The sequence below is a fragment of the Chrysemys picta genome, chromosome 17, assembly GCF_011386835.1.
Source record: "Chrysemys picta bellii isolate R12L10 chromosome 17, ASM1138683v2, whole genome shotgun sequence".
NCBI classification, from domain to species: Eukaryota; Metazoa; Chordata; order Testudines; family Emydidae; genus Chrysemys; species Chrysemys picta.
This window is the reverse complement of record NC_088807.1, coordinates 2,703,791-2,719,742: the sequence shown is the minus strand read 5'-3', so window position 1 is coordinate 2,719,742 and position 15,952 is coordinate 2,703,791. Positions and strand designations below refer to the sequence as shown.

Genomic DNA, 15,952 nt, shown 5'->3' with positions numbered 1-15,952 from the left:
GTTCCGGGTAGGGCATGGGGTCTAGTGGTTAGAGCAGGTGACGGGGAGTCAGGACTCCTGGGTCCTGTTCCCAGCTCGGGGAGGGGAGTGGGGTCTAGTGGTTAGAGCAGGTGACGGGGAGTCAGGACTCCTGGGTCCTGTTCCCAGCTCGGGGAGGGGAGTGGGGTCTAGTGGTTAGAGCAGGTGACGGGGAGTCAGGACTCCTGGGTCCTGTTCCCAGCTCGGGGAGGGGAGTGGGGTCTAGTGGTTAGAGCAGGTGACGGGGAGTCAGGACTCCTGGGTCCTGTTCCCAGCTCGGGGAGGGGAGTGGGGTCTAGTGGTTAGAGCAGGCGACGGGGAGTCAGGACTCCTGGGTCCTGTTCCCAGCTCAGGGAGGGGAGTGGGGTCTAGTGGTTAGAGCAGGCGACCGGGCGTCAGGACTCCTGGGTTCTCTTCCTGGATTTGGAAGGGGAGCATGATTGGGTGGTTAAAGGGGGAAAGAGAGGCAGGACTCCTGGGTTCTTTCCCCTGTTGTGGCGCTCTGTCTCTCACACACAGCCCACTGTCCTGACATCACACATATAAGCCAGTTCCTTTTTTTATCACCCATCAGCACAAATGTTACCAGTTCCTTTTGACTCAGCCCGGCCACAGTACAGGTCCCGCCCCGGGGCCCGCAGCCGAGAGCCTGTTCATGAGTTTTCTTTTCTTTCTCTCGTGCACAAGGACGCAAATGACCGTGGGGAAGCCAAGCCCGCGGGCCGAGCAGCTGCATGTCGTGGGAGTGAGGTGGGGGAGTGTTCACACACCCAAGCTAACCCCAGCTTAGCTCGGCCATGAACAGGAGAGAGAGCAAGAGGTAAGCGAGAGGCCGAGCTGGCTCTTGTCATCGCTGGGGCTTTCCTTGTGGCCCCGGGCGGCCGTTTCAGTCTGCGTGGCTTCTCCTTTTCAGTCGTTTCAGTAGCAATTCCCCCCCCACCCCCTCAAAACATCGGCTTTTCACTTCCCGAGATGGCGCTGCCAATGGCTGGCCGCGTCCACAGCCAGCGGGCGGCGAACGTCGCGCCTGGGCCCGGGCAGGAATGCAGCCAGCTCTGGGGTAGGGCACGGGGAAGGCTCTGCCAGGGGCCCAGGAGGGCCAGCGCTCGTCGGCTCGGGGCTCAGCTGGCCCGTCGCAGGAGGGCTGGTGAGAAGAGAGGGAGCACAGCCTGACGCTTGGCCGACCAAGCCACTCCCTTCGTAAGGATCTCAGCACCTGCGGGGCCGGGGCCGTGGGCGTTGCTCAGGGAGGTTACAGTTGGCTTATGCCAGAGGACCCGACTTGAGGATGGATTGCAACCAGCGTCGCCTATAGGGGAAAGGGGGTCCCATTCCCGGTCCCCCCAGAGCCAGCCAGTCCCCGCCCTGGGGCCAGATCAGAGCCAGCGCCCCCTAGAGGGGAAAGGCCTCGTGCCCCATTCCCTGCCCCCCACGAGCCAGCCAGTCCCCGCCCTGGGGCCAGATCACCAGCGCCCCCTAGAGGGGAAAGGCCCCGTGCCCCATTCCCTGCCCCCCACGAGCCAGCCAGTCCCCGCCCTGAGGCCAGATCACCAGCGGCCCCTAGAGGGGAAAGGCCCCGTGCCCCATTCCCTGCCCCCCACGAGCCAGCCGGTCCCGTTCCCCCCATAATCTTGTTCTTGGCCGTGGATTTAGTTGCCTGTTTCTGAGCACTTCACGGCTTGCAGATTCCTGGGCAATCCTAGATGTAGGGGAAGGGACCTCCCCACTGCCCCCCCCCCCCCCCCCGATTTGCCCAAGCCCAGGGTCTGTGCAGGGTCCTTCCGCAGTAGCTTTTACCCTTAAATACCCTGATTCCCCCAGGGCGGGGGCGCAGCTGGAGAAAACGTAGAGTCCTCAGGTAAGTCACTGAGTGAGGCGTGAGTGGAGGGAGAACCACCATCGCCAGAGCGTGGCAATGCACGGGTCAGAGAGCTGGGTGCGTGGGTGGGTGCAGCTGTCCCACAGTTCAGTGCGTGGTTGCTTGGGGGCACCGGGCAGACAGTGGATTGGTTGGTTGCAGGGCCGGCTCCAGGCACCAGCCTGGCAAGCAGGTGCTTGGGGCGGCCACTCCGGAGAGGGGCGGCACGTTCAGCGATTCGGCGGATGGTCCCTCACTCCGGCTGGGGCGGCCAAAACCCTGGAGCCAGCCCTGGTTGGTTGCACTGTAGAGCTCATTGAATGGGCATTGGATTGGCCATGGAGTCGGCTGGCTGGGCCGTGGGACCGGCCGTGGATTTGGCTGGCTGGGCCGTGGGACCGGCCGTGGAGTCGGCTGTCTGGGCCGTGGGACCGGCCGTGGAGTGGGCTGTCTGGGCCGTGGGACCGGCCGTGGAGTCGGCTGTCTGGGCCGTGGGACCGGCCGTGGAGTGGGCTGGCTGGGCCGTGGGACCGGCCGTGGAGTCGGCTGTCTGGGCCGTGGGACCGGCCGTGGAGTCGGCTGGCTGGGCCGTGGGACCGGCCGTGGCGTCGGCTGGCTGGGCCGTGGGACCGGCCGTGGCGTCGGCTGGCTGGGCCGTGGGACCGGCCGTGGATTTGGCTGGCTGGGCCGTGGGACCGGCCATGGATTCGGCTGGCTGGGCCGTGGGACCGGCCGTGGAGTCTGCTGGCTGGGCCGTGGGACCGGCCGTGGAGTCGGCTGTCTGGGCCGTGGGACCGGCCGTGGAGTCGGTTGGCTGGGCCGTGGGACTGGCTGGCTGACGATCACTGAACTGATGGTAGAAGATGGTGACTGTGAGGGTGACTTAGAACCTCGGCTAGAACCTGGAGAGAGAAAAGGTCCGTTACCTTCCAGCTACTCCATCGTCTGGGGTCTAGGAGGCCTAGAGAGGTCTAGTGGTGAGAGCAGGGGGGGCTGGGAGCCAGGACTCCTGGGTTCTGTCCCCGGCTCTGGGATGGGAGTGGGGTCTAGTGGCTAGAGCAGGGGGGGCTGGGAGCCAGGACTCCTGGGTTCTATCCCCGGCTCTGGGAGGGGAGTGGGGTCCAGTGGTTAGAGCAGGGGCACTGGGCAGGACAGAGAAAAGCCCCCCAAACCACTAGGCAGCGTCAGCCTTCCCCGCAGTGCAGCCCTGTGGCATGGAAGGGGATTGGGCAAGAGGCAATGGCGGGGGGAAGTGAATCGCCCTGGGCACCCTCCAGGTCCTACCCGCTCAGCCAGAGGCCTGCCCACAGGGGGAGGTGGGGGCCCGGCGCTGCGGGCCGTGGCGCAATGCGGCTGCTGGAAATGCAGAAGCAGGGCCGATGGCCCTGCCAGGAAAGGGGCAGGAAGCCACCCAGAGCCTGGCTTTGCGGGTGCGGGAAGGCTGCAGGGCTGCTCCCCGCTCTGGGCGCCCCGAGTTTGGGGCTGAGAGCGACACATGGAGGCTCTGCCCATGTCCAAGAGGGGCGCGGCAAATGCTGAGCCAAACGGTGCCAATGTGGAGCCGAATCTGTAGGATCCACTTGTGAGGTTAACACATAGAAATATGCTTAAAGCAGGGGGCTGGGAGCCAGGACTCCTGGGTTCTCTCCCCAGCTCTGGGAGGGAAGTGGGGTCTAGTGGTTGTAAAGAACCCACCACAGCAGTGCCTGTCTGGCCCACACACCCGGTGTCACATGACCTGCACTACCGATTACTCGTGACATTAATGGCAGGTCCCCCTGGCTCTGGCCTGGCAAACCGTCCTCAGCTCACTCCCTGGCATCAGCCGGGCACCCCCACCCTGGCACGGGTCTGGCTCCGTCGCCATGGTTGTCTCTGGACCCTGCCACTTCGAGCCGCGTGCCGGGGCAGACACTGGGCTGCCCAGCTCCCGAATCCCATAGCGGGGTGGGGGGCTCTGGGGGAGACCCAGCCGGCGAGGGGCCTATGTGCCGGGGGCCCGGGTCTGCCAGGCTGGGGGAAGCCCCTGGGGGGCTGTTCTCCTGCTGCCAACAGAGCCAGCTTCACACTTCCCCTTTCCTGGGCTCAGTTTCCCGTTTTTTGTTTTCTTTTAATGTGGCTTTAGCACTGCAAGGAGCCCAGGAGGGGACCCGGGTCTAATGGGAGCCCGGACTCCTGGTTTCTCTCCCCAGCTCTGGGAGGGCAGTGGGGTTCAGTGTTTAGAGCAGGGGGGCTGTGCGCCAGGACTCCTGGGTTCTATCCCCAGCTCTGGGAGGGCACTGGGGTTCAGTGGTTAGAGCAGGGGGGCTGTGCGCCAGGACGCCTGGGTTCTATCCCCAGCTCTGGGAGGGCAGTGGGGTTCAGTGTTTAGAGCAGGGGGGCTGTGCGCCAGGACTCCTGGGTTCTATCCCCAGCTCTGGGAGGACAGTGGGGTTCAGTGGTTAGAGCAGGGGGGCTGTGCGCCAGGACTCCTGGGTTCTCTCCCTGGCTCTGGGAGGGCAGTGGGGTTCAGTGGTTAGAGCAGGGGGGCTGTGCGCCAGGACTCCTGGGTTCTATCCCCAGCTCTGGGAGGACAGTGGGGTTCAGTGGTTAGAGCAGGGGAGCTGGGTGCCAGGACTCCTGGGTTCTATCCCTGTTCTGGGAGGGCACTGGTGGTTAGAGCAGGGGGGGCTGGGAGGCAAAAAGTCAGTTTGGTCCCGGGGCCTCAGCGGTCACAGGTCCTGGGCAGCAAGTCAGCCGTGACTCTCTGACTGGCCCCCTCCCTCTCAGGAAGTCGCGGGCGGAATGTCCCGGCCCCGCCAGCCCCGGCCCCGGCAAGATCCGCCAGCGGCAGAACCGGCGTCGAATGACCTGCCCCACCCCCAGGGAGATCAACACGGTCATGGCCAGCCTGGCGCTGGGCGAGCTCACCAAGACCTGCAGCCTGGAGCAGCTCGTCGAGAAATGTCTCAACTCCTTCGGTAAGGGGGCTCCCTCCCCCCCCCGCCGGTGCCCCTCACTCCCGACCCGCAGCCCCTGGTACCCCGGCCCTGGGCTCCCCCCAGCTCTGCCGGTGCCCCTCACTCCCGACCCGCAGCCCCTGCTAGCCCAGCCCAGCCCCCCCCAGCTCTGCCGGTGCCCCTCGCTCCCGACCCGCAGCCCCTGCTAGCCCAGCCCTGGGTCCCCCCAGCTCTGCCGGTGCCCCTCACTCCCGACCCGCAGCCCCTGCTAGCCCAGCCCTGGGTCCCCCCAGCTCTGCTGGTGCCCCTCGCTCCCGACCCGCAGCCCCTGCTAGCCCAGCCCTGCCCCCCCCCCGCTCTGCCGGTGCCCCTCGCTCCCGACCCGCAGCCCCTGCTAGCCCGGCCCTGGGTCCCCCCACCCAGCTCTGCCAGTGCCCCTCACTCCCGACCCGCAGCCCCTGCTAGCCCGGCCCTGGGTCCCCCCACCCAGCTCTGCCAGTGCCCCTCACTTCCGACCCGCAGCCCCTGCTAGCCCGGCCCTGCCCCCCCCAGCTCTGCCGGTGCCCCTCACTCCTGACCCACAGCCCCTGCTAGCCCGGCCCTGGGCTCCCCCCAGCCCTGCTGGTGCCCCTCACTCCCGACCCGCAGCCCCTGCTAGCCCAGTCCTGGGCTCCCCCCAGCCCCGCCGGTGCCCCTCACTCCTGACCCACAGCCCCTGCTAGCCCGGCCCTGGACTCCCCCCCAGCTCTGCCGGTGCCCCTCACTCCCGACCTGCAGCCCCTGCCAGCCCAGCCCTGCCCCCCCCAGCCCTGCCTGTGCCCCTCACTCCCGACTCGCAGCCCCTGCTAGCCCGGCCCTGGGCTCCCCCCAGCTCTGCCGGTGCCCCTCACTCCCGACCCGCAGCCCCCAGCCCTGCCGGTGCCCCTCACTCCCGACCCGCAGCCCCCTGCCCTGACAGGTACACCCACCCCCCACAGAGGAGAAGGGCTGAGAACTTGTGAGTCCCAATGGGTTGGAATCCAGCTGCCCCATCCCATGTGGCAAATGTCCCCCCTGCCCCCATTAATGTTCCTCAAAGCCCCTTTGCCTCCCCCTCCCCCCGTGCCGTTAACCCTTCCCCTGCCGTTGCCTCCCCAGACCGGGACGGGAGCCTGTGCCGTAGCGACTACATGGTGAACATGACCCTGACCGTGCACAGCTGGGTGGTGCCCTCGGCTGACCTCGCCCGCTGCCTCCTGGTGTTATATCCTCCCCATGCAGCCCGGCACCCCCCGCCCCGGGGCCCCCAGGCCAGGCCGGGAGCCCCCTCAGTGCAGCGGGCGGGAGGGGGGGCTGGTCAGACTGGGGCAGGGATGGGCCCCTGGGTGCTCAGCAGCGCCCCCCTCTGGCTGGGCTGGAGCTACACTGATGGTGGCGGGGGGGGGACATGGGAGGGACGGGTGACCCCCAGCAGGGGCGCTGTGTGCAGCACAGCAAGCCGGGGGCGGGGGCGGGGCGCTCTCAGGACTCCTGGGTTCTATTCCCGGGGACTCCAAGGGGGATGGAGCCTTAACTCAGAGCCACCTACCGGGAGGCGTCTGGGGAGGATCAGATGGAAAGACGCCAACGGATCTGCAACTTTGTCAGGTGAGAGCCCCCTGTGCCCTCCCATTCCTCCACTACTCCCCCTGCACCCCCCATCGCTCCCCTGCCCCCCACTGCTCCCCCGTACCCCGATCCCCCATCGCTCCCCTGCCCCCACTACTCCCCCACCCTGCATCCCCCATCACTCCCTGCCCCCCACTGCTCCCCCATACCCCGATCCCCCATCGCTCCCCTGCCCCCACTGCTCCCCCACCCTGCATCCCCCATCACTCCCCTGCCCCCCCACTGCTCCCCCTGTGCCCCCACCCCTGCATCCCCCATCACTCCCCTGCCCCCCACTGCTCCCCCGTACCCTGATCCCCCATCGCTCCCCTGCCCCCCCACTGCTCCCCTGTACCCCGATCCCCCATCGCTCCCCTGCCCCCCCACTGCTCCCCTGTACCCCGATCCCCCATCGCTCCCCTGCCCCCACTGCTCCCCACCCCTGCACTGCTCCCCCACCCTGCATCCCCCATCACTCCCCTGCCCCCCACTGCTCCCCCTGTGCCCCCACCCTGCATCCCCCATCACTCCCCTCGCAACCCCACTGCTCCCCTACCCCCACCCACCAACATTCCCCATCCCTCCAATGCACCCCGTTCCTGCAGTGCTCCCCCTTCTCCTCCAACGTTCCCTGCCTCACCCTGGGAGTGCCGGGGGCGGGGGCACGGCCTGCAGCTGATGCCCTAACCCTGCCCCGCATTTCCTGCCCCCCCAGGTACTGGATCACGCATCACCCCGAGGCCTTTCGCCTGGAGCCCCAACTGGAGGAGGCCATGGGCGAGCTCTGGCAGGCCGTGCAGGCCGAGGGCCATGGGCAGTGCCAGCCAGCGGACACGACCCACGTGTAAGGACAGACCCTGCCCGGCCACCCCTGCTCCCTGCCTCCCCTTCCCCCACATCCCTGCCCTCCCCATGGGGCGTGTGCCCAGGCATCTGGAGATGGTAGGATTGCATAGGTAGGTGGAGCTGGGCACAGGAGGATGTAGGGTAACCAGATGTCACGATTTTATAGGGACAGTCCCGCTTTTTGGGTCTTTTTCTTATATAGGTTCCTATTACCCCCCACCCCCATCCCAATTTTTCACATTTGCTGTCTGATCACCCTAGGTGGATGTGTTTGTGCACATGGGGGGCGTGCCTGGGTGCGCACAGGTGCCTGGGGTGTGCACAGGTGAGTGTACGTGTGCATGGGGTATGAGTGTGCATGGGCACATGGGGATCTGTGCACCCGTGTACGGGGCATGCACGAGTGTGTTTGTGCATGGGGTGTGGGTGTGCATGGGCACATAGGGATGTGTGCACCCGAGTGTGGTGTGTGCACAGGTGGTGTATTTGTGCATGGCATGTGGGTGTGCATGGGCACATGGGGATGTGTGCACCGGTGTGTGCGGTGTGCACAGGTGAGTGCATTTGCGCACGGGGTGTTTGTGCACAAGCGGTAGCTATCTGTGGGTGTGCATGGGCACATGGGGATGTGTGGACTCGTGTGTGGGGTGTGCACAAGTGAGTGTGTTTGCTCACAGGGTGTGGGTGCGCATGGGCACATGGCATGGTGTGCACCGGTGTGTGGGGCGTGCACAGACAGGGGGCGATTGTGCAGGCACCAAGGCCCCTGCCCGTCTAACCTGCTCCCCTCCCGCCTCCCCCCCGCAGCTGGACCCGCAAGATCAGCTACCAGAGCAGCCCCAGCTGCAACAAGAAGCGGAAAGTGTCTCTGCTCTTCGACCACCTGGACGCGGCAGAGCTGGCCGAGCACCTCAGCTACCTGGAGTTCAAAGCCTTCTGCCGCATCTCGGTGAGCGCTCTCCGCCCCGGCCCTGCGCCTCGCCTGCCTCCTGCCACCCCCCATCCCCTGCAGCCCCCTCCTCTTTGGGGCGAACGGCTGTACCCAGTGGTGATCGCGCTAAACTCGCGCTGGAGGCATTTAGCAGCGCTGGAAAGAGGAAGGGAGTCAGGAGAGATCCCACCGCTAACACCAGCCCCTGGGCCTCGGCCACCTCTGCCTCCCCAGGTCTGAGTGTGGTGTAGATCCCACCGCTCCCACCGGCTCCTGGAGAGCAGCTCAGTGGATCCCACCGCTGACACCAGCCCCTGGGCCTCGGCCACCTCTGCCTCCCCAGGTCTGTGTGTGGTGTAGATCCCACAGCTCCCACCAGCCCCTGGAGAGCAGCTTAGTGGATCCCACCGCTGACACCAGCCCCTGGGCCTCGGCCACCTCTGCCTCCACAGATCTGAGTGTGGTGTAGATCCCACCTCTCCCACCGGCTCCTGGAGAGCAGCTCAGTGGATCCCACCGCTAGCACCAGCCCCTGGGCCTCGGCCAGCTCTGGGTCCCCGGGTCTGAGAGTGGCTCAGTGGAATGGCTGCCTTGATTGCTGAGTTCCCCTCTGTCTCTCCCCCCTGGGCAGTACATGGATTACAGGAGCTACGTGCTGCATGGCTCCGTGCGGGAAAACCTGGCCCTGGAACGCTCCGTGGCCCTTTGCAACAGCATCTCCCAGTGGGTGCAGGTCATGATCCTCAACCGGCCCACGCCGCAGCAGCGAGCCGAGGTCTTCACCAAATTCATCCGCGTCACACAGGTGAGGGTGCCCTCCTGCTAGCTGCCACCGGGGATGGGGGCTGAAGGGGGCACTGGGGGGAAGGGGGAAGCAGGTCCAGGAGAGGTGGGGGAATCGGGGCGTGCCAGGGGGTTCCGTGAGCACTCACATGTGAACGTGTGCGCGTGCATGCAGGGGCGTGTGTGTGAATGCACGGAGGTGTATGTGGCAGTGCAGGTGTGTGTGCATGCATGTGTGCATGAAAGCATGTGTGTGGGTGTGCAGGCAAGTGTGTGCATGCACAAGTGTGTGTGAGAGGGCATGAGAGGGTGCATGCAGGAAAGTACAGGTGTGTGCACATCTGTAAGTGTGTGCGACAGCGCATGGGCATGAGTGTGCAGGTGTATGTGCATGAAAATATCCATGTGTGTGTGCAAGGGAGTACATGTGACTCAGCAGGGGCCTGGGTAGTTGGAGCCGGGGGGGGGGGCAGCCCTGAGCCTGACGGGGGGGACGGACACTGGGCCAGATGCCTGACACCTCCCCCAACTCTCTCCCCAACAGAAGCTTCGCCAGCTACAGAACTTCAACACGCTGATGGCGGTGGTGGGCGGCCTCTGCCACAGCGCCATCTCCCGCCTCAAGGACACCCACGCCGTGCTGCTGCACGAGGTCACCAAGGTGGGCCCCGGCTGCCCCGCGCACCCACAACCCCCCGGGGCTGCCCGGCTTCACAGGCCCCCCTACAACTGGCCGTGGGCTAGCGAGGGGCTCTGTGTGTGGGGGGGTGTCTCCAAGCTGCCCCCACCAGACCATCGCTCGCCCCCTAGGGCCATTTCTCCTCCTCCCCGTATGGGGCCGCCCCCCCCCCCCATTGGGCTCCCCCCTGCCCTAGCCAGGGGCCTCCGCAGAGCTGGGGCTGGGGGCCGGGTGCCTGATCTCTGACCCTCTGGCCTCTCCCCCGCCCCGCCCCGCCCCCCAGACGCTGGCGGAGATGACCGAGCTGCTCTCCTCCTGCTGCAACTACAGCGCCTACCGGCGGGCCTACAGCGAGTGCACCGGGTTCAAGATCCCCATCGTGGGGGTGCACCTCAAGGACCTGGTGTCCCTGCACGAGGCCCTGCCCGACCGTCTGGGGGGGCAGCTGAACCTCAGCAAGCTACAGGGCCTCTACCAGCAAGCGCAGGAGCTGCAGGCACTGCAGCAGGCCACGCCGCCCTTCGCCGCCAACAAGGACCTGGTGCACCTGCTCACGGTGAGCAAAGCAGGCGTGCGAGAGAGCGGGGTTGCTCGTGCAAGAGGATAGGGTCAGGTGTGCAGGGTGGGGGGTGGTTGGGTGTGCGGGAGACTGGGGGGTGAGGTGTGGAAGTGGGTGGGACTGGGTGTGCGAGGAGGGTGGTGCGAGATGTGTGACAGGCCAGGATTTAGTGTGCAAGCAGCTGGGGCTGGGCGTGCAATGGGCAGAAGCGTGCGAGGGTGGGTGTGCAAGATGGTGCAGGGCAGGTGTTCAAGGGGGGGTGCCGGCGCAAGGGAAGTCAGGAGGGGGTGGGACTCGGGGGAACGCCCCAGATCTCTCCTGCACCCACCCTCGGCCCAGCCTGCCAGCCATCTTCCCGTCCCCCACCCCGCCCTGCAGGGAGCAGCGGGTCAGGTGCACTGGGGCACCGGCCAGCTTCCACCACCGCCCGTGCAAACAGGGCGGTGGTGCAAATGCGCATACACACACTGTGCCCAGTGAGCTGAGTGTGGCGGCACACACAGACCTGCCAGCAGGGAACAGTGGTGCAATTGCACAACTACCACCCCCGTGCCATCGCACGCCTGCACCCCGTGCAAATGGCTCGGCCCCTGGCCAGCAGGGGGCAGCAATCGCAGCCCAGCACATGACCCCCTCCCCAGTAGGTATGGGAAGGTCATTCCCAGGGGGACCCTCTAACCCCATTCTCTACCCCTCCCCCCAGCTCTCCCTCGACCTGTACTACACGGACGATGAAATCTACGAGCTCTCGTACGCCCGGGAACCCCGCTGCCCCAAGTCCCTGGTAAGATGGGGGGGAGCTGAACTGGGACCCCCCCAACTCTCCTCTCCCTGGGTCGAGGCACTCGTGTCTGACCCTCTTCCTTCTGCCCTCCCGCAGCCGGCCACCCCCTTCAAGCCCCCCGTGGTGGTGGAGTGGGCGCCGGGCGTGGCCCCCAAACCGGACCGGTTCACCATCAGCAAACACGTCCAGCAGATGGTGGAGGTGAGCCAGGCCCCCGCCCCTCAGCACAGCCCCTGGGCCTCGGGCAGCGTAACACGGCCGGTAGCTACCTGCCCCCAAGCCAGCCAGGGGGCAGCTGCCCTCTGCCAAGGCCGCAGCTGGGTGTGGGGTGCATTTGCCATGTGGACAGGTGTGCAGTTGCCAGGGTGTGCGTCACGGTGTGCAGTTGCCGGAGGGCATCACGGTGTGCAGTTGCCAGGGTGTGCGTGGCGGTGTGCAGTTGCCGGGGGGCATGTCATGGTGTGCATCACACCCATTCCCCGCCCAGGGCAGGAGCAAAGGCATCAGTTGTCTCTAGCCAGCCCCACCACTTCCCAGGGCCCAGCCCCCAGGCAGGGGGTAGGCAGTCGATGCCACCCCAAGGCCTGGACGGGGCAGGACTCAAACCGGGGACCTTCAGGGGAGCAGCTCCCCTGGCTGGCTGCAGCAGTGAGGCTGTTATCCCTTTATATGGACCAGGCACGGCCACCTGCAGCCTCAGGGGAGGGGGTGCACTCGGGACCATATAGGATTCGGCCTGCCCCCAGCAGGCAAAGGGGGGGGATATCTGTCCATTTGATGCCGAGATTCAAAGCAATTCCCCCCAGCCGTATCTCCCCGGGACGGGCTGACAGGTCAGAAGGGGGTGTCACCCTAGATCAAGGGGGGGGTATTGGGGGCAGGCCTAGGGGCGGGCTTACGCTGTGCTGCTGCTAGTTAATGCTTCTCCCCCCTCCCCCCCAGTCTGTATTTAAGAATTACGACCACGACCAGCGCGGCTGCATCTCCCCTGAGGACTTTGAAAAGATTGTGGCCAGTTTCCCCTTCTCCTTCTACGGCCTGGGGAAAGACCGGTGAGTGTGTGCCGGCGGGAGGCTGGGAGCCAGGCCGCCTGGGTTCTATCCCCAGCTCTGTCGCTCCCTGGCTCTGTGCCTCAGTTTCCCCCCGCAAGGCCCCTTTGTCAGTATCACCCCCCGTTTCCGAGGCAGCCCCCTCACTGTCCTGTTCCCGTCCCGGCAGCGAGGGGCCCTACAGCCGCCAGGAGATCACCGACTACTTCATGCGGGCCTGCGCCGTCTTCTCCAAGCTGGGCCTCGGCTTCCTGCACGACTTCCAGGAGGCCACCTTCAAGAAACCCACCTTCTGCCACAGCTGCAACGGCTTCGTAAGTGACCCTGCCCCACAGCGCCCCTGGCAGCCGGGATGGGGTGCCCCAAACTTCAGGCCTGCTGGAGACCCTGTCCCACAGCGCCCCCAGCAGCCAGGACAGGGGTGCCCCAAATCCCAGGCCTGCCAGAGACCCTGCCCCACAGTGCCCCACAGTGCCAGGAAAGGGTGGGGGGGACCTTAAACCCCAGCTGGGCCAAAGACCCTGTCCCCCAGTGCCCCCCCCCAGGGGCCAGGAAAGGGGGTGCACCAAATATCAGCTGCTCTACAGACTCCCTCCCCCCAAGAATCCTGCCCCACATCACTCTCCCAGGGGGCAGCAGTGGGGGAGGTTAACTCCCCTACCCAACTCCCCCTAGTCATCCCCTATATTCAAGGACACTGCCAATGTGTGTGGTGGTCCAGTCCCAGCAATCCCCACCATTGCAAAATCCCCTCCCCCCTCTACAGGGACAATGCAACCCCCCCCTCCAAAAGGCCGCAGCTAACAGGCTCTGCTCTCTCTCTCTCCTCTAGCTCTGGGGTGTCTCCAAGCAGGGGTACAGATGTCGGGGTAAGTGCAGCCCTGATGGGGCGACCTATGTGGGGAGAACATTGGTGATAGGGCTAGGGAGGGGCAAAGGGCCATGGGACTAAGCAACCCCCATGGCGGGGCGTGAGTGCCCGTCTGCCTACTGAGCGCTGCCCCCTGCTGGCTGGAGATAGAACTGCACAGCTGTGTGTCCTGAGCCCTGCACTGCTCACCCCGGAGAGGGATTCTCCTGGCACTGCAGGGGGTGGGAGGGCTGGGTTCCCCCTAGAAGGGGGGGGGAGTAATGCCAAGCCCCCCAGCTTACCTCATATGTCATCTCCCCCCCACCCACCCCCAGACTGTGGCATGAGCTGCCACAAGCAATGCAAGGACCTGGTGGAGCTGGAGTGCAAGAAGAGGTTCCACGCCAGAGCCCCAGAGGGGGGCACGCACCGTGCAGCCACGCCGGCCGCCACGCAGCACCCCAGCTCAGGTACCGCAGGGGGGAGGGGGTGCGGGATCTTCATGCTACCCCCCTCCCCTCCTCCCAACAATGGAACAGTCCATCCCCCCTGCCCTCACCAGGTCAGTGGAACAAGCCATGGGCCACCCCTCTTCCCCCCAAGGCAGTGGACTGGCCCGTGGCATGATCCATTTTAAATGGCCACAAGCATGGTACCACCCACCCCCCTTTTACTGGTTCAGTGAAACACTCCGTACTGTCACCCCCCCCCACTTCCAGACAGTGGCACAGTCCATGGCCATTTAAAGGGCCCCCCCTCCACCTGTTCTCCCCCGTGGCAGGGTCAGTGGAACGCCCCATTGCTGTCCACGTCTCCCCCCACCCCAGGCAGTGGCACAGCTCGTGGCCAGCCCCATTTAAAGGGCCCCCTCTCCCCATGGCAGGGTCAGAGGAAGAGGCCTTCCCCTTTCCCCCGGTGGGCGAGCAGGCAGTGGTGCTGGCGGGGGTACCAGCCAGCCGGCGGCGGACCCGGGACGCCTGGACGCAGACGGACGGCACCAGCCCCACGGCGGAGGGCCACGAGCCCCACGGTGGGGCGGGCGGCTGCAGCAGGGACCAGAAGCTCCTGGAGCAGTTGCAGGAACTGGAGAAGGTGAGACCCCAAAACAGGGGTACGATGGGGGGGTGGAGGAGGGTTGGAGACCACCCCTGCCCCCCCCCCAGTGGCTGGGCATGCAAATTGGGCCACCCACGGGTGGAGTTGGCTGGGGGCTTCCCTTGCACAGCTCTGCAGGGTCCCTGCTCTCGCCCCCCAACTCACCCCCTTGGGGCTCTGCTCCCCCCCCACTGCAGGAGCGGAACCAGCTGCTGCTGGAGAACCTCGGCCTCCACTGCCGCAACGCCCAGCTGGAGGCGGAGAACGGGCGGCTGCTGACGGGCGAGGCCGAGGGGCGCCGGGGCAAGGCGGAGGAGGGGGGGCACGGCCAGGCTTCGCTCACCCTGCTCCTGGAAGGGATGGACTCCCTGCACCTGCAGCGCGACTCCAAGGCATAACCCGGCTGGACTCGCCGCTCGCCCGCCCCCTCCGGATCCCAGAGCGCCCGCGTTGCCCGGCACCGCCAAGGGACTCCAAGCCGGCGGTGCCATCCCACGCCCTCAGGCCCCAGCAAGCCAGGCTGGGCACCACGGATCCCGGACTGTACCTGGGCACGGCCCCAATAAAGGGAATGCATCTTTGTCGAGCCGGGCCTGGGCTAGGCCCACAGCTGCCCCCTCTCTGCTCCATGCCACCCGCGTTGCGGGGCGCCTGTCGACCGCTCCGCCACCGGCCTTGCCTCAGTTTCCCCTTTTGGCCTTTGTTAGGCTGTGAAGATAATTATGGAGATGGGGGCGGGGTACGGGCGAGAGCGTCCATCAGCATCGCCCAGGGTAACAAACGGGCATGACGGGGGGATCCCCAAACAACCCCCCGAAATTCAGAGCCCTGAACGCCAGGGTTCGGGTCACTTGCTGCCAATGGAGTCACTGCCCATCGGTCGGGGGGGAAAGGTGAACGGGGCCCGGGGCCCACCCCCCTGCACTTAGGGGCCGGAGTGAGGCCAGCTCAGAGCTTCAGCCCAGCTCCTCCACCCTGACCCACCCTCTCCACGGACCTGCCCCCTCCCAGGACTGGGCATCAGCAGAGCTGTGGGGGGAGGGGAGCCCCGGGCCGGGGAGGGGAGCGCAGCACTGCAGGATCGGGGCCCGGGAGAATATCACATGGCCCCTCTATAGTTGACCCAAACCCGCCTCATGCTCCCCGGCTGCAGACAACCCCCAGCCCCCTCCCCGCCCACCGGCGCTTCTGCTGGACAGCCCTTGGCTTCCACACTTTAATCCCCTTGGAAGGGCCCTTCGATCACGGTACAAACCGACCCCTGGATGGAGCCCAGAGCCTGAAATTTACAACATAGATCAACCTGCCAGCCCCCTGCAGAGCCCCTGAACGCAGCCCGCCGGGGTCCCCAGGGCAGGACCCTCCCCCTCCGCACCAGCAAGGCAACCGCCTCGTGCCTCAGTTTACAAAGGACAATCAACAAGCCACACACAGCCCCCGAGCCCCCTCCCCGCAGCCTCTTCTAAAACAATCCGCTCCAAATTCCGCTTGCCAAAGCAAAAGCTGCAGCACCCCCTGCTGGGGGATGTGTTAAGTGCAACATGGTACACTCCATGCACTTCCCTTCCCAGAACCCAGGAGTCCTGACTCCCAGCCCCCTGCTCTAACCACCAGACCCCACTCCTCTCCCCCTCCCCCACCCAGAACTGGGGATAGAACCCAGGAGACCTGGCTCCAGCCCCCCCACACTCCCCTCCCAGAGCTGGGACCAGAACCCAGGCGTCCTGACCTCTGATCAGTAGCTGCTATCACCCCCTGGCTCAGGGCCGGCTCCAGGGTTTTTGCCGCCCCAAGCGGTGAAAAAAAAAAAAAAGCCGCGATTGGCAGCAATTCGGCGGTAGGTCCTTCCCTCCGAGAGGGACAGGGACCCTCCGCCGAATCGCCCGACGTGCCGCCCCTTCCCCTTGGCCGCCCCAAGCACCTGCTTGCTCAGCT

General features: G+C 66.0%; 2 protein-coding genes across 3 annotated transcripts in view; one reads left to right on the top strand and one right to left on the bottom strand.

The window, feature by feature from the left end:
* Positions 1 to 570: 570 nt before the first annotated feature.
* On the top strand, positions 571 to 14,598 carry RASGRP4 (RAS guanyl releasing protein 4). 2 transcript variants are annotated; one of them, XM_024111549.3, is made up of 17 exons: positions 571 to 838; positions 4,646 to 4,836; positions 5,953 to 6,058; positions 6,379 to 6,441; positions 7,157 to 7,285; positions 8,095 to 8,236; positions 8,850 to 9,023; positions 9,546 to 9,662; positions 9,964 to 10,236; positions 10,943 to 11,023; positions 11,120 to 11,224; positions 11,966 to 12,075; positions 12,242 to 12,386; positions 12,905 to 12,941; positions 13,258 to 13,392; positions 13,806 to 14,014; positions 14,215 to 14,598. In XM_024111549.3, exons 1-17 carry the CDS (start codon positions 816 to 818, stop codon positions 14,413 to 14,415), a joined length of 2,241 nt encoding a protein of 746 aa, XP_023967317.1. In that variant the 5' UTR covers positions 571 to 815; the 3' UTR covers positions 14,416 to 14,598. The 2 variants fall into 2 exon arrangements, with proteins under 2 accessions (XP_023967317.1, XP_065426873.1); XM_065570801.1 differs by lacking the exon at positions 571 to 838 and adding an exon at positions 1,093 to 1,218.
* A 621-nt stretch (positions 14,599 to 15,219) lies between these two features.
* The window catches only part of FAM98C (family with sequence similarity 98 member C), an 8,677-nt gene continuing 7,944 nt past the window's right edge, over positions 15,220 to 15,952 (bottom strand). The window contains exons 9-10 of the mRNA XM_065570802.1: positions 15,686 to 15,938; positions 15,220 to 15,600 (exon numbers count right to left, since the gene is read on the bottom strand). The gene's annotated coding sequence lies outside the window, so the exon portion shown is untranslated. The remainder of the gene's footprint in view (positions 15,601 to 15,685; positions 15,939 to 15,952) is intronic.

Excerpts from the sequence above, each read along its gene's own strand:
- RASGRP4 (XM_024111549.3), top strand. The coding sequence starts at position 816 with ATGAACAGGAGAGAGAGCAAGAG. Across the intron at positions 10,237-10,942 it reads ACCTGGTGCACCTGCTCACG|CTCTCCCTCGACCTGTACTA; the intron begins GTGAGCAAAGCA and ends CCCTCCCCCCAG. Across the intron at positions 14,015-14,214 it reads AGTTGCAGGAACTGGAGAAG|GAGCGGAACCAGCTGCTGCT; the intron begins GTGAGACCCCAA and ends CCCCCACTGCAG.